The 26,621-nt window shown below is 41.4% G+C and overlaps 1 protein-coding gene across 9 annotated transcripts in view; it reads right to left on the bottom strand.

Annotated features, from left to right (window-relative positions):
- Positions 1 to 24,885, bottom strand: part of LOC140737686 (aquaporin-3-like) — a 53,517-nt gene extending 28,632 nt beyond the window's left edge. For 2 of the 9 annotated variants that reach the window (XR_012101229.1, XR_012101228.1), the window contains exons 1-6: positions 24,703 to 24,885; positions 23,391 to 23,517; positions 19,822 to 19,959; positions 12,547 to 12,665; positions 11,425 to 11,642; positions 9,698 to 9,809 (exon numbers count right to left, since the gene is read on the bottom strand). Coding sequence is in view for 5 of the 9 variants with exons in the window: in XM_073064234.1 (XP_072920335.1) it covers positions 4,608 to 4,791; positions 11,425 to 11,642; positions 12,547 to 12,665; positions 19,822 to 19,959; positions 23,391 to 23,517; positions 24,703 to 24,810 (894 nt within the window). In the remaining 4 variants the exon portion in view is untranslated. Of the gene's footprint in view, positions 1 to 1,938; positions 4,792 to 9,697; positions 9,810 to 11,424; positions 11,643 to 12,546; positions 12,666 to 19,821; positions 19,960 to 23,390; positions 23,518 to 24,702 lie in introns of those variants that run through there. The other 7 variants (XR_012101231.1, XR_012101230.1, XM_073064234.1 and 4 more) reach the window with 7 other exon arrangements.
- Between the last annotated feature and the right edge of the window lie 1,736 nt (positions 24,886 to 26,621).

Raw genomic sequence — 26,621 nt, 5'->3', positions numbered from 1 at the left:
CTCTGAACCGTCTCTAATGTCAATATATCCTTTCTAAAATAAGGAGCCCAAAACTTAACACAATACTCCAAGTGTGGTCTCACGAGTGCCATATAGAGCCTCAACATCACATCCCTGCTCTTATATTCTCTACCTCTAGAAATGAATCCCAACATTGCATTTGCCTTCTTCACAACTGAAAGTTAACCTTTAGGGTATCTTGCACAAATATTGTAGTAATTTTATGAATTGCACTGCACTGCCGCCACAAAAAAAAACAAATTTCATGACGTATGTGAGTGATGATAAACCTGACTCTAATATGGGTCTCCATGGTGCACTGAGAGTGGGAGAGGGACCGGAGAGTGGAGGGAGGGAGCAGAAAGCACCAGAGAGACTTTCTGTAATGATCAATAAACCAATTGTTTGGAATCAAATGACACAGCCTAGTGTCTCAGGGCTGGGTGTTTCTGCACCTGCGCCACCCCTCCTGCTTGGCACTCCTTCTCTGCCACCTGTCCCACATCCCTCCCATGGCACTCCACCCTTGTCATTCCCATCATCCTGTGCTCTAGCCAGATTTACAAACTCGCTCTCCGCTCCACATTGACAAATACAGTAACGTGCGTTAAGTCTTAGGCACCTTAGCTATAGACGGTATAGGTGCCTAAGACTTTTGCACACTAATGTATGTTTACCCAACACAAGCAAAAACAGATTAACTACTGCCCTAAGTTCTGTGTCAGGATATGGATCTAAAGTACACATAGTATATTTATTGGAATTTTGCCTACAACAATCTTTGTTCGAGAGATAAAGCAGAATGGGGGGAGGGAGGGGCTTCCAAATGGCAGTCTGTTCCTTATGAGCTGTAGATACACTTTTCAGGTCCCCAAGATGCTTCTTGCTAACCTCAGCTTGCTAATACAGGAGCATGACCTTCCCAAAGAGTCAGAGATGTTTGTGACAAAGTTAAACTTTTGACAAATATTTCTTGTTCAGCTTCTTGTCATAAACAAGATCTAGTCTTCAGTTCTTAATGTAAATTGTAAGCAGTAATCTGTTTGAAGTCAAAAGGACACTTGAGCTGGCCGCTGAGAGGGATGTCAGAATCAGAATCAGGTTTATCATCACGGCATTTGTCGTGAAATTTGTTAACTTAGCAGCAGCAGTTCAATGCAATACATAATATAGAATAATAATAATAAATAAGTAAGATAAGTAATAAGTAAGATAAGGATGTGGTTTGCAAAGTGAAGTAGCCAGGTGATTTTTCTGGCTGCATTCGTCAAAAGGAAGACAATGGGGTTATGTTAATTGGCCTGCATCAGGCAGTTACAGCCAAGTTATTTGCACCATTGCCCTCAGAGCTTTTAGACCATCTGTGTAAATTGCTTTGTCCCAGCAAAGGTATCTGGAAAACATCACATGCAGATGATGTCAACTAATAGAAAATAGTAAATATATTAGGAAGCATTTGGGATTGTTAGGAATGACAGGGGAAATGACAGAAGAAAAAACTAGAATTTATTCCTCAGCCTTCAGTTCTTTGCAACGGGTGACTCATCAACTCATTTGTATTTTGGAAATGTTTTATAAATATCCTCTGAGTATTAAATGCATGTAAAGAACTATTTGTCTAAATCTAAATATGTATCATTTAAAATAAAATAAACTGTGTTTAAACTACTTTGCTAGCTGAAAGTATTTCCTTTTTGTTAGGGATGGGGGACCCACCACTCACAGAGTGAGTACTGACAGCAAGACCTCACCACAGAGACGAGATTGTCCTTGAAGAGTAGGTGGACACAGTATCATCTCCTTCTTATGAGGGCACCTGAAGATACAGTACCTATATAGGACAGGGCTTAAAATAGTCTTTAGAGCTTATGGGCTTTGCATACAGGAAACCCAATGCAATCACACTTGCACACTTAATTTTAAGCAGATTCGCATGAAAATGTTTAAAGGTCCATTTATTATCAAAGTGTACAACTCTGAATCACTTCTTTGGATAGCCACAAAACCAAGAAACAGAAAGAACAGCAGCACAATAATCAACATCCCTCCCCAACCCCGCACACAAAAGAAGGAGAGAGATCAGGCAAAGAGGTCTATAGTACAAATTCATATCCAAACACAGAAAACCTGTGTAACATTCTCCAGGCACTGCGGCAGACTCTCCCTTCTTAAGTCGCAGAGCAATCCCCAGCGATCAAAAGGCAGGCTGTGGGCGCTCACCTTCCACATTCGCCTCTATTTTTCAATTTCCCTCACTGCTTTAATCAGTGAAATGGAGTTGAACATCGGCTTGCGCCCCATCCTGCAGCCTGCCTGTGTTTACCATCTCTGCCTCCCGGAATCCTCTCGGAGACTGCAGAGGGCTGGAACACCCAAACGATCTCAAAACTGCATATCACAGGCTCCATCAATTTCAGGATCACATTCAAGATGAAAAGCAAACTTAAAAGTCATAAAAGAAGTGAAACATATGGTTTCACAATCCATCCAGAAGATGTTGACTGAAGAAGCGTTGTATGCAAGTGCCATCTTGACCAGAAGGTAAAAGTGTTCCAAATTAATCTCCCAGATTTTTCTAAATTTTGTGTCACAAGTTAACCAACCTTGGAGAAAATTATTCAGGGTGTTAGAATGTTAAAGAACTGCTTTATCTTGCCAATGATATTCTGCTCTGTGGCCAGACTGCAATGCTAAAAATTACCTATCTGGAAAGTCACGTAGCTCTTGGTGACAAGAAGACCAAGTTCAATACTGATCAGTGATAATATCATCTCCTCACTGACAATCAACACGGGCATACCTCAGGGTTGTATGCTTAGCCCACTGCTCTCTCTATGTTCACGACTGTGTGGCTAAGCACAGCTAAAACACTGTCTACAAAATTTGCAGATGACATCTCAGATCTGGGAAAATCTCAGATGGCGACGAGGAGGTGTACAGAACTGCGGTGGATCAGTTGGTTGAGTCTCATCAGAATAACAAACTTGCACTCAACATCATTAAGACCAAGGAATTCAGTGTAGACTTCAGGAAGGGGAAGCTGGGAAAACATGCACCAATCCTCATTGAGGGGTCTGCAATGGAAAGGATGAACAGCTTCCCGAGGTCAACACATTCGTAAATCGTAAAGAAGGCCCACCATCAGCGCTACTTTGTTAGGAGTTTGAGGAGATTTGGTATGTAAACAAAGATTCTTGCAAATTGCTACAGATGTATGGTCAAGGCCATTCTGATTGGTTTCATCACAGCCTGGTATGGAGGCTCTATTGCCCAGGATGACAACAGGCTGCAGAAGGCTGTAAACCCAGCCAGCTTCATCATGGGCACAACCCTTAACACAACACCTTCAAAAGGCAGTGCCTCAAGAAGGCAATATCGACCACTGAGGACCCTCACCGTGCAGTACATGCTCTTTTCTCATTACTAACGTCAGGGAAGGCATACAGGAACCTCAAGACCCACACACAATGATTTAAAAATAGCTTCTTCCTCACTGACATCAGATTTCTGAACAGTCCAAGAACCTGCAACCAAACATTTCCTTTTTTATTTGCACAATTTTATGTTTTTGCACTATTCTGCTGTTGACAAATTTCACTTCATATTACCCACTGACAATGAAGCTGAGCAACACTCGCAAAACACTGGAGGGACTCGGCAGGTCAGGCAGCATCTATGGAGGGAAATAAACAGTCAACATTTTGGGCTAAGACCCTTCATCAGGACTGAACATCAGACAGCGATAAAAAAACCCGATTCTGATTCTGCGGGTGACCCAAGACCATACTCCACAGTAGCATTGAGGTTAGCCTGACGCTACTACAGCTTCAGGGGGGTCAGAGTTCACTTCCGGCGCCATCTGTAAGAAAATTATACATTCTCCCCATGAACGTGTGGGTTTCCTCCCGGTGCTCCAGGTTCCTCCCACAGTCCCACATCCACTGGATGAAAGTAAAAACTGACTGATAAGTTTCTCAAAAGCTCGGTCATGGGACCATTGGAATCTCTGGCACTGGAAGTGGCCATTTGACCCATAGGTCCATTCTGGCAATGATCAGGTCAAGTATCCTGCTCAACAAGTGGACAACGAAACACAGACATTTTGACAATGTTTCATTAATACTTCACCAGTACCCCGTGTTATGTTCTGTAACTCCAGGAACTAATCCAAAAAAAAAACCAGAGGAGTCAGGAAGTGTTTTGTATACTTCATTTTTCTTTAGTGAGGTGCTCACATATGATGTGGTGGCAAAACGTCATATTGCTATTCACATACTTCTTACCCAAAACACAAAATGAATTATGTAAACATCAAAGAATTATTCAAACAATATATTTACAATATTACACAAATATTATTGAAGTATTAAATACACAACACTCCTCCCTGCTTAGCTATAAACTCCAACTCGATGTAGGTAGAATGCATCCCAACTCAAATATGCAACATATTGCTTTCTAGTCTGTAAAAACAAAGGTGCTCTCAAAAATAATGAAAAGTGTCTAAATATCAAAAAGATTACTATAAAGAGCAGTAAACAGTAAAAAAAAACAAAATCGAATCAATGTTTGGTGTGACCACCCTTTGCCTTTAAAACTGCTTCACTTCATTTAGCTACACTGTTGTGCAGTTTTGTAACAAAATCAGCTGGTAGATTTTTCCGAGCATCTTGGGAGAACTTGCCACAGCTCTTCTGCAAACTTTGACTGTCTCGTTTCCTTCTGTCTCTCCTGGTAGTCACGGATAATGTTGCTGATGTTGAGATCAGGGCTGGGTGAAGGCCACACCATCTGAAATTATATAAAAAATCTAGGGTGCCTAAGACTTTTGCACAGTACTATATGTACATTGACATGCACAGCATAGTAAATTTTAAATGGTCCCATTCTAGCTAAAGATTTAATCACTGTGGAGGCTATCCTTGTAGGATACCATCTTTCCTGACAAGGGTGGTCACTCTGCTTGGCAGGTGAGACGTGTCTGTGAAACAATCTCAGGTTCTGGGGCCTGTTTCGTGGTGATTGTAGGAGTTGATGCTGGGACTGAAGGAAGTGCTCCTGACAGCTCTGGACACCTTTCTTCTCACAGTTGACTCTGCTCTTCATTGTGTCATCTCCAGATTACATCAAACCCAATCTCCACTGTGCAGACGAGTGGTCCAGTTCTGTCCTTGGCCTTTCCCAGAACTTACTTTTGATCACATCTGCAGACTCTCACCAGGACTGCTTGTCCAGGAGTGAAACGTTGGAGCTCCCTTGGCTGCAGAGCCTTCAATCTGCCTCAGCTGTTTGTTCTGCATGCTCCTTCAGAGACTGGGTTTGAGCAGGTTCAAGTGTGAACACAAAGGTGACCCAGGAACAGCATAACTCATGAGTTGTTGGTTGTGGAACGTGTTGCGTTACAATATGCGAGGAGGAAATTGGCGAGCTTCTGGTTCAGTGTCAGTGTAGTGGGCTCTGCTGACACTGCTCACAGTGCATTCTTTAGACTCTGGACAAACCTTTCTGCCAAGCCATTTGCAGCTGTGTAGTACAGTGCAGATGTAATATGTCCTTTTCCATTCATTTCCAGGAATAACTGAATGTTCCACACCAAATTGTGATCCATTTTCACTGACAAAGTGTTCCGGGACACCATTCCTTGAGCAGAGGCTTCTCAACGCATCAGCAGTGTGCAAGGCTGTTGGGCACACTTCTGGCCAACTTGTAGCTGTATCCACCACTACCGAGAAATCTGTGCCCATTAGTGGTCTGGCAAAATCCACATGAACCCTCTGACAAGGGCAATGCAGACCATTCCCAGTGATAAGGAGTTGCTGCTCTTGGCATCTTCTGGGCATATTGGCATCCTGAACAGTGCATGGCAAGCAGTCTGCTAATCTATCCAAGGCCACCAGACAAAGCTTCAGACCATTTTGACCATGCCTAGATGACCAGCATGTACCTGCTCCAACACTTTAGCTCTCAGTTCAGATTATTATTATTTATCAATACAATGCAGAGTTTGTCCTTCGAGTCACACTGCCCCAGGATCCCCACAGCCCCGGTTAACCCTAACCGAATCATGGAACAATTTACAATGATCAATTAACCTACCTGATATGTCTTTGGGCTGTGAAAGGAAACCGAGCACCTGGGAGAACCCCCACATTCTATGGGTACAGAGACTCCTTACAGAACGGCATCAGAATTGAAATCTGAACCCCAGAACACCCCAAGCTATAATAGCATCACACTAACTGCTACAAAAAATCTCAATCCCCACTTAAGACAACCCTTGTCAAGAGCAAGTTCATCATGGCACTGATAAAAATGGAGCAACTGGAATTTTTGCTGCACGCTCCAGCCATTTTGGGCTGCCATGTAGATATTGGACAGTGTGGGGTCTTTTCTGGTTTAACTTTGGATTAGCTCTGCTGTAACAGGGAGACTTTCAATTTGAATTAGGGAGAATACAGCAAAAGGTGTGTCCTCTTTTGTAAATAGGCCAACGTCAGACGCAATCTCAATGGCTCTCCACACAGCTTTAGACCACTTGGTCACCACTAACATCTATGTCAGGATGTTGGTCATCAATATAGCTCAGCAATTAATACTATCATTCCCACAATCCTGATTGAGAAGTTGCAGAACCTGGGCTTCTGAACCTCCCTCGGCAATTGGATCTTCAACTTCCTAACTGGAAGACCACAATCTCCGGAGTGATATATTCCAACTAGTGGAGTGGTGCCGCAGCAACAACCTGGCACTCAACGTCAGTAAGACGAAAGAGCTGATTGTGGACTTCAGGAAGGGGAAGATGAAGGAACACATACCAATCCTCATAGAGGGATCAGAAGTGGAGAGAGTGAGCAGCTTCAAGTTCCTGGGTGTCAAGATCTCAGAGGATCTAACCTGGTCCCAACATATCGATGTAGTTATAAAGAAGGCAAGACAGTGGCTATACTTCATTAGGAGTTTGAAGATATTTGGCATGTCAACAAATACACTCAAAAACTTTTACCATGGAGAGCATTTTGACAGGCTCCATCACTGTCTGGTATGGGGGGGGGGGGGCAGTGTGGACTACTGCATAGGACTGAAAGAAGCTGCAGAGGGTTGTAAATTTAGTCAGCTCCATCTTGGGCACTAGCCTACGAAGTACCCAGGACATCTTCGAGGAGCAGTGTCTCCGAAAGGCAGCGTCCATTATTAAGGGCCTCCAGAATCCAAGGCATGTACTTTTCTCACTGTTACCATCAGGTTGGAGGTACAGAAGCCTGAAGGCACACACTCAGCGATTCAGGAACAGCTTCTTCCCTTCTGCCAACCAATTCTTAAATGGATATTGAACCCTTGGACACTATCCCACTTTGTTAATATACAGTATTTCTGTTTTTTGCACTTTTTTAAATCTATTCAATGTACAAACTTTACTCATTATTATTGTTATTTTTTTCTCTCTGCTAGATTATGTATTGCATTGAACTGCTGCTGCTAAGTTAACAAATTTCATGTCACATGCCGGTGATAATAAACCTGATTCTGATTCTGATTCCTTTTCCAGCGGTAAGTGGGTCAATCTATGATTAGTTGTCCTCTTGAATTTGACCTTAATGCACACAAAGTAGATTCTGGTTCTTTATACTCACAAAAACTGAATGCTTGCAACTTTCCCGAAGCTGTTAAACTCTCTGCCAGCTTAAAATCAAACCACTATTCACAAATAACTGCCTGATTAACATATCAGAAGCTTCCTCAGATGTGTTGCCTACAAAAGCTGCTGTAATCAAACCACTGCTTTTGTCACATTCAAATTCCTCTGAGCAGCATGGTCCTTCCTTAGTCCAATATGCTTTCCAACCAGAGACACAGAAGCTGGCACTAACAACTGTTTGCCCTCTGTTGGGAAACAGTTCATGGTGTATGGACAGTTGTGGCATCATCCAGTACCTTTCTTAATCTGCTTTCAATTGACTCTATTATAGGAATGTGGCATACAAATGGTGTCTGGATCTCCAATCAGGTTGTAGTTGTCTCAGCGAAGCATGCTGCCACAATACTGGGCCAACTGCACAAAAACAATACTGTTTTTACCACGTGCAAGCCCTGTGTGGCTCATTGGTTGTTATATTTCACTGTTATGACTGCAGTTCCCACAGGAGTTACATTTTCTCCAGTGAAAGTTCTTAGCTGAATATCTGCAGGCTTCACTTCAGTATCTTTGCCATTCAAACTCATTTTGTGGAAAGACTGAAACAGCCAATTCCATTTTAATTAATTTGCCGTTCACTTCTGATGTAGGCCAATTGTTTTCACATTGTAAATCTGAAAGCTACTCAGTCCCATGTCACTCTCAACATTATCAGATTTTTCATCAGCAGCATGCAGATTAGGCATCTTTTTGAAACTACAATTTGACTTTTTATCTGCCCTGTGCAGTCCATTTGTTCTTGTCTGCACAACATGCTCTCTGTACATTTCCTACCTTGCTGCATTTTCTGCACGTTTCACTTTTAAACCTGCATCAGTCTAGTGCACGTGAGCCCCTGCCATAATGGTAACACAATTTGTTCAGCAAGGCAGGTTTCTGTCTCGGTGTTACAATATTGTTCATGCTCCCTTTCTGTCACAAACACAGATTCAGCAGCGCAGTAGATATGACAATTGCACTTGTGAATTTGCACGTCAGCTAATTATGACTTAATCATGATAGGATTTAACTCCATACTTGTTGTCATGGTGCTTGTCGAGACTTGCACGGAACGTAGCTATGCTTCGTTATCTGCATTCTGCCTTGCCCAAGAAATTGGACTGTCGAGTCAACTGACTCTGAAGACTTGCGTTTCTATTCTTAGTTGTTCTTTTCAGCCACAGTGTAGGCTTTGTTTTCCATTTGAGTGTTTTAGTCAATAGCCCTGTTTGGCCTAGTGTTTATTGTTTTTCATTTTCCCTTTAACATTGTTCACATTAAAGCCTGTGAAATATCGACCCATGTCTTCAGAGTCAGTTGACTCAATGGTCCAAATTCTCGGGCAAGGTGAATTAAAGGGAAAATTCACAAGCGCAATCACTGTATCTACTGCGCTGCCGAATCCGTGGTTGTGACACTTTAATTCCTGACTGTAACTCAGTTGCATCCCTTGCTTTAGTTTCCATTGATACAGCATTTCAACTGCTCTTTTAAATGTCAGTGTGCTTCATTTAGGAGCTGCTTTTAAATGCTTCCATGTAAGATTCCACAAGCTAAAGAATCTCTTGGTACATCATTAAGCCCATCACTGAACTGACAATACTAAGGCAATTTCTTCAATTCAGCCATGTATACTGAAATCATTTTGTTTATGAAACCTAAAGCATTCTGCAATTAACATAGGCTTTGGTTCTAAATGTTCCTGCATTACTTTCATGATATCAGCAAAGCTCATTTCAGCTGGTTTGTTTGGAGCCGTTAAACATTTAAGCAAACTATGTGCTTTCCCAACTACTACACTCAGCAACACTGGCACTCATTCTTCACTGGCTTTTTCACTTGCTTCAATATACTGCTCAATTCATTCAGTTTACATCATCCAGTTATCTGTTGTGCAATTGAACATTGTCTATCTTTCCGATGTAGCAATGTCTGCATTTTATTTATTATTATAATCACCCAGTATTCAACTTGATTATCTCTCTCCCCTTCCAAAGAAAAACATACTGAGTTTTGTTTACTAACTTGAACGTCACCGTCTCTCTTACTGAAGGAAAAAAATGCTGTGCTTCAACAGGTAAGTTGTTGTCTCGGGTTCATTTTAAAACTTCCTCATCGCCATTTGTAACTCCAGGAACTAATCAAAAGAAAAACACAGGAGCCAGGATATGTTTTGTCTTAATCATTTTTCCTTAGTGAGGCGCTCACATATGACATGGTGACATGGCGACCTATGCCTCTCACATACTTCTCACAGATAACCCATAATGAATTATGTAAACAAACAAAAATGCTCAAGGTATATACAATATTACTGAAATATTGAATATGCTACACCCTATGATTTTTTTTTGAGATACAGCACAATAACGGGCCCTTCCAGTTCAATGAGGCTGCACCACCCACTTACCCCCATCTGATCAATGACTTACTAACCCATATGTATTTGGAACATGGGAAGAAAGCAGAGCACACAGAGAAGCCTATACGGTCACAGAGGAAAATGACAAATTCCATACAGACAGTGCCATGTTCTCTTATCCCTGGATATAAAACAGCCCTCTAAGCCTCACAATGCCTTATAGGTTAAGAAACCAACTTCCGAACTTCCTCCAGAACTGGAAGAGACACGATTTTCTTGAAGAGAATCAGAGCCATGTTTAACATCACTGTTGTTTTGTGGCATTGCAATCATCACCATCATCATTATGTGGCGTGTCGTTATGAAGTGGCCGATCATGGTCTACAGAAGTGATTTGCCATTGCTTTCTTCTGGGCAGTGTCTTTACAATTCAGGTGACCCCAGCCATTATCAATACTCTTCAGAGATTGTCTGCCTGGCATCAGAGTCACATAATCAGGATTTGTGACATGCACCAGCTGCTCATATGAACTTCCACCACGTGCTCCCATGGCTTTGTGTGACCCTGATCGGCTGGGGGTGGGGGGGGGGGGGGAACTAAACAGGTGCTACACCTTGTCCAAGAGTGACCTGCAGGCTAATGGAGGGAATGAGTGCCTTACACCTCCTTTGGTAGAGATGTATCTCCACCCCACCACAGAACATTGCAAAACATAATAATAATAAAAAATATATAAATTACAATAAAAAATATACATATTTAAATAAGTAGTACAAAAAGAGCAAGAAAAAAGTGAGGTAGTGCACATGAGCAAACACGAGGAAATCTGCGGATGCTGAAAATTCAAACAACACACGCAAAATGCTGGTGGAACACAGCAGGCCAGGCAGCATCTATAGGGAGAAGCACTGTCGACGTTTTGGGCTGAGACCCTTCGTCAGGACTAACCGAAAGGAAAGATAGTAAGAGATTTGAAAGTAGTGGGGGGAGGGGGAAATGTGAAATGATAGGAGAAGACCGGAGGGGGTGGGATGAAGCTAAGAGCTGGAAAGGTGATTGGCGAAAGTGATACAGAGCTGGAGAAGGGAAAGGATCATGGGACGGGAGGCCTCAGGAGAAAGAAAGGGTGGGGGGAGCACCAGAGGGAGATGCACATGAGAACAGGTTTGAAAAGGTTTATTAGTGTTTAATGGCTAAAATTGATTTTATTATGGCTATTATTTGATTATGGATTTATTGAGTATGCTGGCAAAAAATGAATCACAGAGTTGTATATGTACCTCGATAATAAATTTACTTTGAACTTTGAAATTGGCCAAGAAAATAATAATTTTCATTAAGAGGGAATTAATAGTGTATCTACAAATAAGAAATGACAGCTGAACATACGTGAAAACTTCAGATCCCCAACCAGCAATTGCTGTGAACAAGCGAGGTCCAATATCCCTGGCAGGATTTAGTGAGTACTGGGAATTTGAACCCATGGACCAGCCAGTGATCAGAACCACCAAGCCGATGGTGAAGGCTTCCAAGCCCGTCCTCACTGGGGTGTGCAAAGGATCCACAATGGTAAGGATGCAAAATATGAGCACTGCAGTCCCAGCTGCCTGTAAGAAAACAAAAGAAAAGTGTTAGAATTCATCGAAGGAGTGACTGAAAGATCAATCTTCAAGGTGGTCTGCCCTGCAAGTGACCAGGCAGTGGGACTGGTCCTTCAAGGCAGAGACCGACAGACATCGGCTCTTCAAGGGTATGGAGGGAGAGTGGGAAAGAGGCCAAGATCTGTCGAATGTGCAAAAGCTTGAGGTGCTGCTATTCTTGATCCTGTAATTGCTGCTTTCCCCTGAATCACAATGACATTGCCGTCAACCTGCATGAAGGGGTGAAGGGATTATGGCCCAGACACAGCAGGAGGCAGCTGGAGTGGCATGGTAGTGTAGTAGTTGGCACAGTGCTTTAAAGTACTAGTGACCCGGGTTCATTTCCCATCACTGTCTGAAAGGACTTTGTACATTCTCCCCGTGACCATGTGGGTTTCCTCCGGGTGCTCTGGTTTCCTCACACAGTCCAAACACATTGGTAGGTTAATGGTCATTGTAAATTGTCCAATGATTAGACCAGGGTTAAATCAGGGAATTGCTGGGTGGTGCAGCCAGAAGGGTCATTTGGGCCTATTCCTCGCTGAGTCACAATAAATAAACAAACAGGTAAATAAACAACAGCCAGCTGGCCCACCCTGGGGAAAAGGGAACATTGCTACTGCTCCAGAACCCTACTTAGTATCTTAAAATCACTAAGAGAAAAAGGCAGGTGTTTTCTCTACCTCAGTAACCCTCCAGAAATGTCAAGATTCCCAAAGGAAAAGCATACTCAACAAATTTAATCTTTAATTGCTCATTACATCAGCAAATTTTGTTCAAAGTTATTAGTGAGCTGCTAAAGCAATCAACCTGTCCCGTGAGTTGGGCGGATGGAAAATGTGTGTTGGAACTTGTAAATTCTCTTTCTTACCTGATCAAAAATGCCAGTGATTGCACTCACGTGTTCAAGTGGAAACGTCGTAAATATCCCAGCAGTCGAGTTTGGTCCAATAACTGTCAACTGCTTATTGCTGTGGAGCCACAACTTCTCTATAATTAGAGAACAGCTATTAATTTATCTTTGAGGATCACCCTCTTCTTTTTTGTTCCTGGACAGCAATTTGTAATGTTCTTAGGGTGAAAGTTAAATATTACCCTTCTGAATTCATCAAAAATTATCAGAAATGCAGAACAATAGCTCTTGACATTGAAAATAAGAGTAAAATACAAATTATCTCTACAGGGCCACACAGGGATTAAGACAGCGTACTTGGGAAGCAAGTAAATTATAAATAACTGAACTTTAGCAATCTGAATTGTTATTCACACTAGGACCAGGGCGCAGGAGCAATGTATCTATTGCTGGATTGTATTTTATGTTGCGTGTTTTATTATAGGTTACGGTAATTGGTCACGTAGGGTGGGCCGTGGTAGAAGCGAAGAATATCGTTTCACATCCACTCTTTGTCTTTACTTCAATTTAGTCTGGTTCGAGCCAGGAAGTGAACTTCGGGAATAATATTTTTGTAGATCTTTTAAATACGTTTAAATACTCATAACCCTAATTGGAATGCTGGAGTACGCTTAAATATGTTAAGATCGCTAAGACTTAGTACGGCTAACATTGCTACTTCGTTATAGCGTTAGTTTCGTTTCGTTTGATTTTTATCATTACAAGATTGTTCGTCTTTGCTGGTTTCTTAATAAAGGATCAAACATACTTTCTTTGACTTAGGACTTAGTTATTGTGGATAGTGCATCATACAGTGCCAACCCCGTGCTTAGTCTCTGAGCAATTATGGTTTGCTTTCAAATAACCGCCCTACAGTTATGCTTAACTGGTGTAGCTCTGACGTCGCCAATCTACTGCAAACAGCTCAGAAAACACCAGAGGAATGTACAACTACAGCAACATCTCCCATTAAGAGCAACAGAATCAGGTTTATTATCACTGACATATGTCATTGAATTTGTTATTTTGTGGAAGCAGTACTGTGCAAGATCATATATTACTGTAAGTTATGGTAGACAGTAGATAGAGCAAAAGTGGAAGCGAAGTAGTGTTTACGGGCCATTCAGAAATCTGATGCAAGACAGAAAATGATGGAGGAACTCAACAAGTCAGGCAAGATCTATGGAACAGAAGAAAGAGTCAACATTTTGGGCTAAGACCGTTCATCAGGATTGGAAAAGAAGTAGGAAGAAGCCGGAATCAGAAGGTGGGGGGTGGGGGGGGGGGGGGGGTGGGAGGAGGAAGGAGTACAAGCTGGCAGGTGATAGGTAAAGCCAAGTGAGAGGGGAAGGTGGGTGGGTGGGGGAGGGGTGGAATTGAGAAGCTGGGGGGAGTGATAAGTGGAAATGGTAAAAGACAATAGAAGACAGAATCTGATAGGGGAGGAGAGTGGACCATGGGGAAAGGGAAGGAGGAGGGACACCAGTGAGGAGAAGAGAAGAGATAAAAGGGAAGCACAGATGGGACACGGAAAATGGGAGAGTGGAGAGAAATAAGCAGAAATTAGAGAAATCTGTATTTATGCCACCAGGTTGGAGGCTACCCAGATGGAATATGAGGTGCTGCTCCCCAGCCTGAGAGTGGCCTCATCGTGGCAGCAGAAGAGGCCATGGACCGACACCTTGGGATGGGAGTGGGAAATAGAATTAAAATGGGTGGCCACCGGGAAATCCATCTTGTGGAGGCAAGTGGAGCGAAGGTGCTCGATGAAACGGTCCCCAGTCTACATCGGGTCTCACCATTGTGGAGGAGACTACTCTCAGATCCCTCTATACTGTCTCATCACACATTCCCACGGTCAGACACAAAGTGAGGCTCCTTCTACACTGTGGCTTTGGACTTTGAAGAGAAGATTGGTCCGAGACGTTGCAAAAGAATGTTGATCATCCAGCCCATACACTCTTGACGGCTTCCTGTTGTGAACACGTAGTTGAAAAAATGTCCACCAGAATGATCTTCTGTTAAGATTAAGGTTGCTTACAAGAATTAGAAACCCCAATCATTCATAAAGCTCCAAATTAAGAATATAAAACTGAAGAGCACTTTAAAATTGATTTTAAAAAAACCTTTCACCAACATTGGGTAAACTGTAGAGCAAGGGTTCCCAACTTTTTAATGTCGTGGGCCCCTACCATGAACCGAGGGGTCCGTAAATCCCAGATCGGAAATCCCTGCTTTAAAAGAAAATAATGAAAGAACTAATGAATCAGTATTTTTTCCTAAATGCTTCTATAAATAATCGTGGGGCCAGTGTAGATCTGAGAAGCAGCACATCATGTGTGACGCAGAATTTACTGACTGAAACATGATCTATTTGGTCATTTATCAAAATACCACACAAGAAAACTTACTGTGAACATTGAAACCTGAGGTATTAAAAGTAAATCATCGCTGTGGACAGAGGCATGGCAGGGAACCAGAGTAAATGGGCAAGATTAGTAGGCTTTCTGCTGTAAGGATTTTCGGGGAGATGTTTTCGTCTTTCATATTTTTACATGAAATGAATTGCCTCAAAAATACCCCACCATCAACAAATAGAATTACTTTGAACTTTGAATTAAAGGTGACTCTGAGATTGAGAAGATAGGCAGCAGAAGCAGCATAGCATGCATGAAAATAGACTGTTTTACAAAAACTATATCAACTGGAATTTCAGTATATTCTTGTATGACCGAACCTGCAAAATATATACCATGTACACCTAAAAATTGCCTCCACCTATCATCCCTCCTGTCTCCCAATCTACCCCCTTCCCTCCCCTCCAGCTGCCTGTAATCCTCCCCACCCCACCCCATCCCCATCACCTCAGTTCACCAACCACCTCCTGGCCACTGTCTTACTCCATTGTTCCCCACCCTCTTTATTCTGGCTTCCATCTCTACACTCAGTTCTGATGCAGGGCTTCAACCCAACTTCGACAATTTCTTCCCCATCCTTCCTCCTCAGCTCCCTCCCCCACAGATGCCACTCGAAGCACTAAATTCCTCCAGCAGATTACATGTTTCTCCTGGAAATTCACTGGCTCTGGAGCAATCTTAGAGTCATAAACTGGTATTTAGCCTCTGATAAAGAGAATGGATGCACGTTCATCTTGCACATTCAATGGGCGATCAACAAGTTAAGCCTGGGGTAGCATGGTGGTTAGTGTTTTACTTTACAGTGCTAGTCACCATCAATTGGAGTTCAATTCCCACCACTGCCTATCAGGTGTTTGTACTTTCTCTCTGTGACCGTGTGGGTTTCCTCCGGGTTCTCTGATTTCAGAATTCAAAGTAAATTTAAATAAATTGTAAAAGTACATATTTGTCACCATATACAATCCTAAGGTTTATTTTCTTGCGGGCATTCCCAGTAACTTAAAATAAATGCAATAGAATCAATGAAAAAGTGAACCCGACAGAGATAGGCAAACAACCAAAATGTGCAAAAGACAACAAACTGTGCTAACGTATAAAGAAAAGGACAGGAAAGGAATGAAGGGTTATGGGCTGAGTGCAGGTCGGTGGGACTAGGTGAGAGTAAGTGTTCGGCATGGACTAGAAGGGCCGAGATGGCCTGTTTCCGTGCTGTAATTGTTATATGGAAACAATAATAATAATAATAAATAAGGAATAACTATCAAGAACACAAGTTGTAGAAAGTGAGACCAGAAGTTGTGGAATTAGTTCAGTGTTGGGATGAGTGAAGTTACCCCCTACCACATTCCAGAGTTGTACAGTTAGGGTTAGTGAGTTGTAGACGTATTATTTTGGTGATGGAAGTGTGGCAACACTTGGCCTCTGCCCAGCACAATCCTCACTGATTTGATTTGATGCTAATCTTGCATTTCACTGTATGTTTTGATGAGCATGTGACAAATAAAGTAATCTTTCTTTCTTTCTAATCAGGCTCCTAATTATTCTATCCTGGAGTAGAGATTAATGGAGGAATACGGGGCAATATTATCAAGAAGCTTATCAAGAATGGGATGTCAGGAGACAGAAGAGGAAGTATTGTTTTTCACACTGTCGTCTGTGGAGAGTCTGAACCGTCCCTACAGGTTATATAGATTTGGAAATTCCAATATGGCGAGCAATTGATTTTTTTACCATTTTACGATATCAAGACATACAAGAGTTAGGAAGGTAATCAAGTTGAAATACATATTGACCATTCAAAGGTGAGGAAAGAAGTGTAAATAACACCACAAAATGCTGGAGGAACTCAGCAGGTCAGGAAACATCTATGGAAATGAATGAACAGTCCATGTTTTGGGCTGAGACCCTTCATCAGGGCTGGAAAGGAAGGGGGAAGGAGCCAGAATAAGAAGGCGGGAGGAGGGGAGAAGTACAAGCTGGTAGGTGATAGGTGAAGCCAGTGTAAATAAGAAACACTCTTTCTATTATTTCACCATTGCTTTTAAACTGTATATGCTCAATGGTAATTATTTAATCACAAAATGCTGGATGAACTCATCAGGTCAGGCAGCGTCTGTGGAGAAGAATGAACAGTCGATGTGCTGACAAAGACCCTTTATCACAACCCTACATCAGGACAAGGGTCTTGGCGTAAAATGTCAACTGTCCATTCCTCTCCATAGATGCTGCCTGATGTGCTGAGTTCCTCCAGCATCTTGTGTGTGTTCCTTTGAATTACCAACATCTGCAGAATCTCTTGTGTTGCTAATTATTTAAGGTTTGCTTCAGGCAACTTTGTGAAACTGGATTGTCATAGAAACCTACTCATCAAGATTGGGACTGGAAGGCAGCATGTGGCAGGATTACTTGGGACTCGAGAGAAGAGGAAAGAACTGTACTGGTTACTGTATCATAGCTGTGACTTTGGGAAGCACTTTTCCCATCTCGGAATCAGAATTACTTTACTTCATTGTCACCAAACAATTGATACTAGAGCGTACAATCATCACAGCGATATTTGATTCTGCGCTTCGCGCTCCCTGAAATATAAATCGAAGCAAATATAATAAAAATGTAAATTATAAATCATAATTAGAAAATAGAAAAGGGAAAGTAAGGTAGTGCAAGTCAGGTCCGGATATTTGGAAGGTACGGCCCAGATCCGGGTCAGGATCCGTTCAGCAGTCATATCACAGTTGGAAAGAAGCTGTTCCCAAATCTGGCCGTATGAATCTTCATGCTCCTGAACCTTCTCCCAGAAGGAAGGGGGACAAAAAGTGTGTTGGCTGGGTGGGTTGTGTCCTTGATTATTCTGGCAGCACTGCTCCGACAGCATGCCGTGTAAAGTGAGTCCAAGGATGGAAGATTGGTTTGTGTGATGTGCTGGGCTATGATCACGATCCTCTGCAGCTTCTTCTGGTCTTGGACAGGACAACTCCCATACCAGATTGTGATGCACCCTAGAAGAATGCTTTCTACGGTGCATCTATAAAAATTAGTGAGGGTTTTAGGGGACAGGCTAAATTTCTTCAGCTTTCTCAGGAAGTAAAGGCGCTGGTGGGCCTTCTTGGACTCTGCTTGGTTAGACCAAGTCAGGTCATTTGTGATATTCACCCCGAGGAACTTAAAGCTTTTGACCTGTTCCACCTGCGCACCACTGATGTAGATGGGGTTGTGCGGTCCGCTACTCCTTCTGAAGTCAACAACCAATTCCTTCATCTTGCTGACGTTGAGGGATAGGTTATTGTCTTCGCACCATGCCACCAGGTTCTTAATTTCCTCTCTGTACTCAGACTCATCATTACCCAAGATGCGGCCTACAATTGTGGTGTCATCAGCAAACTTATATATTGAGTTCGATGGAAACTTGGCTACACAATCATGGGTGTACAATAAGTACAGCAGAGGGTTGAGTACACAGCCTTGTGGGGCACCGGTGCTCAGAGTGATTGTAGAGGAGAGCTTGTCCCCTATTTTTACAGCCTGGGTCCTGTCTGTGAGGAAGTTGAAGATCCAGCTGCAGATCTGAGTGCTAAGACCCAGGTTCCGGAGCTTAGGAATCAGTTTATTTGGAATGATGGTATTAAAGGCAGAGCTATAGTCAATGAAAAGGAGCCTTACATTTGTGTCTTTATTCTCCAGGTGTTCTAAGGAGGAATGTAGTGCCAGAGAGATGACATCTGCCATTGACCTGTTGCTCTGGTAGGCAAGTTGCAAAGCATCAAGGTTGACCGGTAGGTTATGGTTGATGTGTGCCATAACCAATCGCTCAAAGCACTTCATAGCAATTGATGTCAGAGCCACAGGTCGATAGTCATTCAGGCATGCCACCTTGCTTTTCTTCGGCACCGGGATTATCGTTGCCTTCTTAAAACACTAGGGCATCTTAGACTGAAGCAGGGAGCAGTTGAAGATGTCAGCAAATATTAATATTATTGATATTAGAGTTAATATTATTGACATACAGAAAGTTGTGAAATTTATGGTTTTGTGACAGCGCAATACATAATAATTTTTATAACTATAATTATAACAAGAATATATACTCTATATACAGTATGCTAAATAAAATAAATACGTAGTGTAAAAGTGAGAGCAATAAAAGAAAATAATAGTGAGATTATGTACATGGGTTCACACAAAGTACACTGCAGATGCTGTGGTCAAATCAAGACGTACAAAAAAGCTGGATGAACTCAGCAAATGAAAGTAATTCTTTCAACGGATGCTGCTCGACCTGCTGAGTTCATCCAGCTTTTTTGTATGTACATGGGTTCACTGTCCATTCAGGAATCTGATGGCGGAGGGGAAGAAGCTGTTCCTGAAAGACTGGGGTTTACACTAAACATTAAGGAGCAATTTCTTGGGCAATTTTACATTTTACTGTGGAGATCCGTCTCTATCAAAGGAGGTATAAGGCACTCCTTCCCTCCACTAGCCTTCAAATCACCCTTGGGCAAGGTGTAGTACCTGCTTTGCCCTTCGATCAGGGTCACGTGAAGCCAGGGGAACAGGTAGTGGATGGTCGGATGAGCAGCCGGTGCATATCACAAATCCTAGTTATGAGATCACTGATGCCAGGCGGACAATCTGTGAAGAGTATTGATAATGGCTGGGGTCACCTGTCTTGTAACGACACTGCCTAGAAGAAGGCAATGGCAAACCACTTCTGTAGAAAAATTAGCCAAGGACAATCCTGGTCAAAGACCATAATCACCCATGTCATGCGATACAGCACATAATGATGATGATGACTGTCATATTAATTAATTTCATTTTATATATAGGAAATACTAACCATAATACAAACCAAACATTATTCCTGATCCAAGGAAGGCACCTACTGTTTGTGCCAAAAAGAAGAAGGGGAATTTTAACCAAGGCTCACAAGCAAGCAAGCACAAAGCAAAGGTCACTGCTGGGTTCAGGTGAGCTCCTGCACAAACAATAAAAAGAGATGTGAATTTTTATACAGGTAGGGAGTCAAATTGGATAATGATGAACATTATTTGCTATGATGGATTTTACCACACGTGGCAAAGTACTACTGTACCTGCTACATTACACATGACTGAGCTAACATGCGGCATCTGTGGCTGAAGCAGACTCAGCACTCGAGTCAAAAGATAAATGTTCCTCCAGAGACCCAGGCACAAAAATGTAGGTTGGTCCACCGTCATCAGAAGCACCACCATCAATACCCTTGTAGCTGCAGGTAAACTGTTCCATTGCACTGCTTTGAGAGAGAGCTGACTGATTTTCAATATCCCGTCCAACATTAAATCCTTAACCACTACTAAATTGCTAAAGAGATTGCTAAGTTATCAGTGTGTGGGAATTTGCAACGAGTGAATTGGTGGCAGCATGTCCTGCCATCAAAAATGCTATATTTAAAGACTTTTCATTGATTGCCACATGCCCTGAGATGTCCGGATATGGACTTAAAAGTGCTTTATTAATACAACTGCCTGACCTGCTGTGTGTGTTATTGTGGATTTCCAGCAACTGTAAGAAACTCTTGTGTTTATACAAACATGCAGTATGTCCTTTAGCTTGTCTTTGAATTCAACCAATGAAGCCTGTTTGTTGACCGTGACTTAATTTAGTGGTGAGAAAGAAGAGCTGTAAATAACAAGTGTTCTTTTCAATATTTCACCACAGGCATTTGAACTGTGTATGACAAATGGTAATTATCTAACATTTGTTTCAGGAAGCTTTGTGAAATTAGATTGCCAAGGAACTTATTCTGAGGCTAGAAGTTCAAATTCAAGTTGAAGTTGGAATGGCCATTGCAACTGGATGTGCCGCCATCTTAGCAATATATGTAAGATTAATTGGAATGAGACATCTGAAGTAAATCAGTGTTATGAAATGGATGCCTTTGGTTTATAAGGACTTACTTTAAAAAAAACATTTTATGATATTTAGCACGCCATGAAACATTAACACAGGAAAAGAAAATTCTTTCACCTTCAATAAAGAGCAAGGATAGATAGGGGCCATACATATCATTACATACAGTACTGTGCAAAAGTCTTAGGCCCATATATGTAGGTAGGGTGCCTAAGACTTTTGCACAATACTGTATTTGACAATGTGGAACAGAGCAAGTTTGAAAATTTGATGGGAGCAAAGGATGTTGGGAAGGTGGAGCACCGAGGGAGGGGTGTGGGATAGGAGGCAGAGGAGTGCCAGGGCAGAGGGGCATGGGTGCAGGCACACCCATCCTCAAGACACGAGTCAAGGTCATGTGATTCCAAACAAATGATTTAATGATCATTACAGAAGGTCTCTCTGGTGCTTCCTACTCTCTCTCCTCTCCCTTTCCCTTTTCCTAAGCATGATTCCCCTCTCCCTACCCTCTTGCCACCCTCAGTCCACAATAGAGACCCATATCAGAATCAGGTTTGTCATCACTCACATACATCATGAAATTAATTTTTTTGCAGCAGCAGCAGTACAGTGCAATACATGAAATTACTACAGTACTGTGCAAAAGTCTTAAGCACCCTAACTACAGAGATCACCTACTCTCTGTTTACATGTTTTTTACTGTAGAGCAGGTGCCCAGTTGTCTCTGCATAGTAGACCCACGACAGAGAAAGAAGACGTTTTTCTCTTTTTATGTTTGTTTGCTTAATAATTTATTTTTAACTTACTGTTTAGCCTTTCTCTTAGAACATGATACCAAATCAAGGTGTCAGAAAAGCCATTTCTGTCAGCAAGTTGGCTGTGGCATATCCTATTAACAATAGGGCTGCACATAAAGGCTTATCATTGATTGTTGCTTCAGTGAAATGATAGGGTTTTAGGGATAACTCAGCTGTTTTTCACTAGAGTGCTATGTTCAAAGTTCAAGGTAAATTTATTATCAAAGTACATATACTATATGTCACCATATACAATCCTGAGATTCATTTTATTGTGGGCTTACTCAGTAAATCTATAGGATAATAACCACAACGGAATCAGTGAAAGACCGCCCAACTTGAATGTTCCACCAGAATGCAGAAGAAAACAAACTGTACGAATGCAAAAAAAGAAATAATAATAAATAAATAAGCAATAAATAACGAAAACCTGAAATGAAGAGTCCTTGAGAGTGAATCCATTGGCTGTTGGAACATTTCAATAATGGAGCAGGTGAAGTTGAGTGAAGGTATCCCCTTTGGTTCAAGTGCCTGAAGTTTGAGGGGTAATAACTGTTCCTAAACTTGGTGGTGTGAGTCCTGAGGCTCCTGTACAACCTTCTTGAGAAGAGATCATGTCCAGGGTAGTGGGGGTTCCTGATGGTGGATGCTGCTTTCCTGCGACAGCATTTCATGTAGATCTGCTCAATGTTGAGGAGGGCTCTACCTGTGATGAAGCATTTTATGTGCACTCGAGAGAGTAGCTTCTGGTGGTGGTGTGTCGCCTATATTTTTGTGCGTAGGTCTCTGCTGAGTCATTAAGCTGTTGACTTGAGAGGTAAGTGGAGACTCTGTGGTAAAATACATTAGTAAATAATAATGCGTGGGCTGAACTCCACCGTGGACGGTCCCAAGCTCGGCTGTGAAAGGAGGAGGGTTGGGAATGGAGCGAGCAACCCCATCCCATTAAATCCCAGAAACACCAACAGAAGCTCTGGAGACCTCAGCTCTGGGAGAGGAAGGATCTTTCAGATAGTTTACACCTGGGGACAATTTGATAGACTGGCCCAGGACAGAGGACCCTGGTGAGCTGCTGCTGGCAGCTTATTCCCCAGGAGGGGTGATGAACTTCACAACTTGTGTGCTGCCCCCAGCACGTCCTTAGGTTGTGCTGGTTGTTAACACAAATGATGGATTTTACTGTATGTCTTGATGCAGATGCGATAAATAAATGTATCTGATTCTGAATAATGGCTCTCAGCCTCTGTCCCGTGGGATGGAAACAGGTCATTCCACCCACCATATTCACACCAACCTTCAATCACTCACTTAACTCTAATCCCCCTCTGCACTTAGCGAGTTGTGAGCAGTGAGTCGAAAGGCCTATGTACAGCATGGGCCAGTTGGGCCAAAGGGCCTGATTATTTTACATGTTATGTTACTGTATGACTGCATCATAAACTTCTGAAGGGGCAGCCACATTTTAATAACCTCTAAATGGTGTCATAGACTTTTTGTCTTTTGACTTAATCACACTCTCAGCGGAAGTGAAGTTTCTGCACCCGATCTCTCAGTCCTTCTTTCAGAGAAGGATTGCACTTTTTGCAGATTCTCTTCCCTATGGTAGCATTTTGACTAGGTAGAAAAGAACTACTTTTTGTGAAAACTGCACATTTGGAACATTGTACATAAAAGTCTGAAAATCCTTCAATTCTTCATCTAAACAAAAATCACATACCTGACACTTTACTGGTTACCAATATGCCTAGAGCTACTGCAAATCCAATGGCGAAAGTTACGGACAGAAATTCAGTGTGAGTGCCACAGCTGAGTGTAAACTGAGCTATTGCTCCACAGCCAAGCATCTGCAAAGAAAAGGCACCAAGAATTAATGGATCAACGTTTACTCGGTTGTAGCTTCATGTATAACTAAAGAGAAGCAGAGGATCGATTCAGATTTTCAAAGACATCATTTGGGTAGGGGGAAACAGGGAGGGAAGCAGTTTGCCATTGTAATTTAATGACCCTATCATGATATCGCAGCATCAATCTTGCACTTTGGTTTTTAGCTATCTGTAACAAAAAGTCAAGGTCAAATCTCAGGTCAAGTCTATTGTCATTTAACTATATAATGTATACTGTCAAACAAGATAATGTTTCTCCAAGCCAGGGTATAAAATACAGTAGTACAAATAACACACAATAGCTTATGAAAGTAAGGATAAAATCTGCAGATAAATCACGCATAAATAACACAAAATGTATTAATTAAATATTGTAAGGTAGGGAACCGATTAACAGGTAGCTGTAATGCACAAGGCAAGATTTGTCCTATAATTTAATATCCTCCTCCTCTTAAATCTAAACGTTAAGCTTGACAAATATGTCAACATTACATTTAAAAGCAAATAAAATAATGAGCTCTCTGTAATTGAGTGGAATAGTTATGAGTCTAATGCCAGTCTGCTGTTGCCTGACCTGTGACTCCGTGAACAGTGGATGTGCACCCATGTCCAGTCATATTACAGACAGTCATGGAAAAGGCTAGGGGAATTATCTGAAACCTGACATGAAGTAACCTTTGGATGTGATTACTTGTCAGGCAGCATACTTGAAGTCCTCTAGGCCTTTTTGTGTCTTTTTTAATGCCTCATAATTTGGAAATTTAGAAAGTCTAGTTAAAAAAGAAATGGAATCTTTAAATATACATGAAAACTTAAGTTGATGCATTTGTTTTACTTAAATATATTTTTTAACTGTTGAGGGAACAAATTAATTCAAAACAAGTAACTATCATACATAAAGACATAAATAACTAACAATTTTAAGACAAATAAATATTAACATAAAATTACACTTTACATACTGTATATGCAAGGAAATTGCCAGGGTAACACAGAATATTTATGCTGATTTCTTATTTTAAATTTACTTTATGAATTAACCTGCAATTATTATTTTGAATTAATCATTGTGCTGTAAATTTTTGAAACAGAAGACATCGAACTTCTCAGTAATAAATTATGGCAAAAATCGGTGGAAAAACTCACGGTATGAATGAGCGTTCCCAAACATTCAGCCAGGCACTGTTTCACCAGAATACTTCGAACTTTCAGCAGAAGGGTCACTTTCCTGAGGATCTCCTTTTGTTTCCCCATTTTTGATCGGCTTTCAGGAGAAGGAGTTGCTGATGCAAACCACTTTCAGTCCGGTGCAATGTCAGTCCTTTGAGCTCTGAATGTCCCTTTAAATATGCTCAGAAAGTCATTAAAACTTCCATCAAATACGAGTTAAAGGAAGGGTACTCAGCACGCACAAGACTCAATATCAGTTACTGCATTAAAACCGGTGTCTTGTTAGAGCATATCTTATTTTAAGTAAAACTATGCATCTTTTCCAAACAGAAGAATTTATTCCCATCAAATGTATGAAATTCTTCGCAACTTTAGCTTATAATAAATTATCAAATTTAAAATGGGGAAGCGGATCTCAAGCTCCTAATTTGGGTTCAGCTAATATTTCATTGAATTTAAATTCAATCAGCTGGACTATTGCCGTACAGCATAGACAGGCTATTCAGCCCCTATATCTATGCTAACCAGGGAGCACCCACCTGTATTAATCCTACCTTGCAGCACCTGTTCTAGAAGCTTGGTGATGAAAAACATGGAAAGATGGAACCACTGTATTTTGACAGTCATTTCAGATTTAAGCTATAAAATTCCTACAATTCAAGTGAAATTCAAGTGCTGGGCCTGCCTGAAGAGCAACAAAATGACTGTGACAATAACCACTTTTGCAGGACAGATCCTCAAGGCATGTGGGCTTCTAAACAGCTCAGAACCATTTTTTTTATTATTTAAGTGGAATTAAAATATCATTCTAGACAGAATCTGTTAAATTTGCTATTGTAAAATCCTAATTATTTTTGAAAGAATGTACACCAAAAGAAGCTGCATTTGTATAGCACCTTCCTGACTGACCAAGGCACTTTCTTCTTCCTTGGGATCCTTCCCTGTTTACCTTCCCCAACTGTGGCCTAGGAGGCAGATAATAGTCAATTCTTTTTTAAAGTGCCTAGAGTGGATGTGGATGTTTTGCACAGCAGAGAGAGAGTCTAGGACCAGAGAGCACAGCCTCAGAATAGAAGGACAGAGATGAGGAAGAATTTCTTTAGCCAGAGGGTGGAGAATCTGTGGAATTGATTGCCACTGACAACTGTGGAGGCCAAGTCACTGGGTATATTTAAAGCAGTAGTTGATAGGTTCTTGATTAGTAAGGGTGCCAAAGGTTATGTGGAGAATGGGGTTGAGAAGGATAATAAACCATTCATGGTAGAGCAGACTTGATGGGAGAAATGACCTAATTCTTCTCCTTTGTCTTCTGGTCTAAATGAGAAAAATGAAGCCATTACATGTTACTGAAAAGTAACAATTTAAATTACAAAGACTAAAGGGATCTGAAAATGCATGAATAATAGCAGGACAGGTTAATAGGTCATTAAAGAAAATAAAAACAAGAACCTTTTTCTTGAAATGAAAAGAATAAGGGATATACTAAACAGATGGAGAACCTTATGATTCTGTTCATCATATTATGACAGCAATAAAGGGACAATGATTGTGGTGGGAAATACTTTACAACAACAGATTTACTATTGGATGTAATTTGCTGTTTCTGGAAATTGGCTTTGAAATGGTGACTGAAAGTTGACAATGGGCTAAATATTCATTTTGAAACAACAGATGGAATCTATCCAAGAATACCAATAGAAACAGAGGTAGAAAAGGAGTGTTGCCTGATTTGTTTTCCCCTACATGGTTCATTAAATACAGGAGTAATAACGTGAGATTTCAACACAGCAACTATTGCTCTAAATTTGAAACAAGGTCAGAAGTGTGATCTTGGGAGTTATGGACCTATTAGCTCAACATTAAATTACTGAAAAATAAACAGTAGTCTATTATAA

Source organism: Hemitrygon akajei, chromosome 13 (genome assembly GCF_048418815.1).
Source record: "Hemitrygon akajei chromosome 13, sHemAka1.3, whole genome shotgun sequence".
In the NCBI taxonomy this organism is placed as follows: domain Eukaryota; kingdom Metazoa; phylum Chordata; class Chondrichthyes; order Myliobatiformes; family Dasyatidae; genus Hemitrygon; species Hemitrygon akajei.
This window is presented reverse-complemented; position numbering and strand designations above follow the sequence as displayed.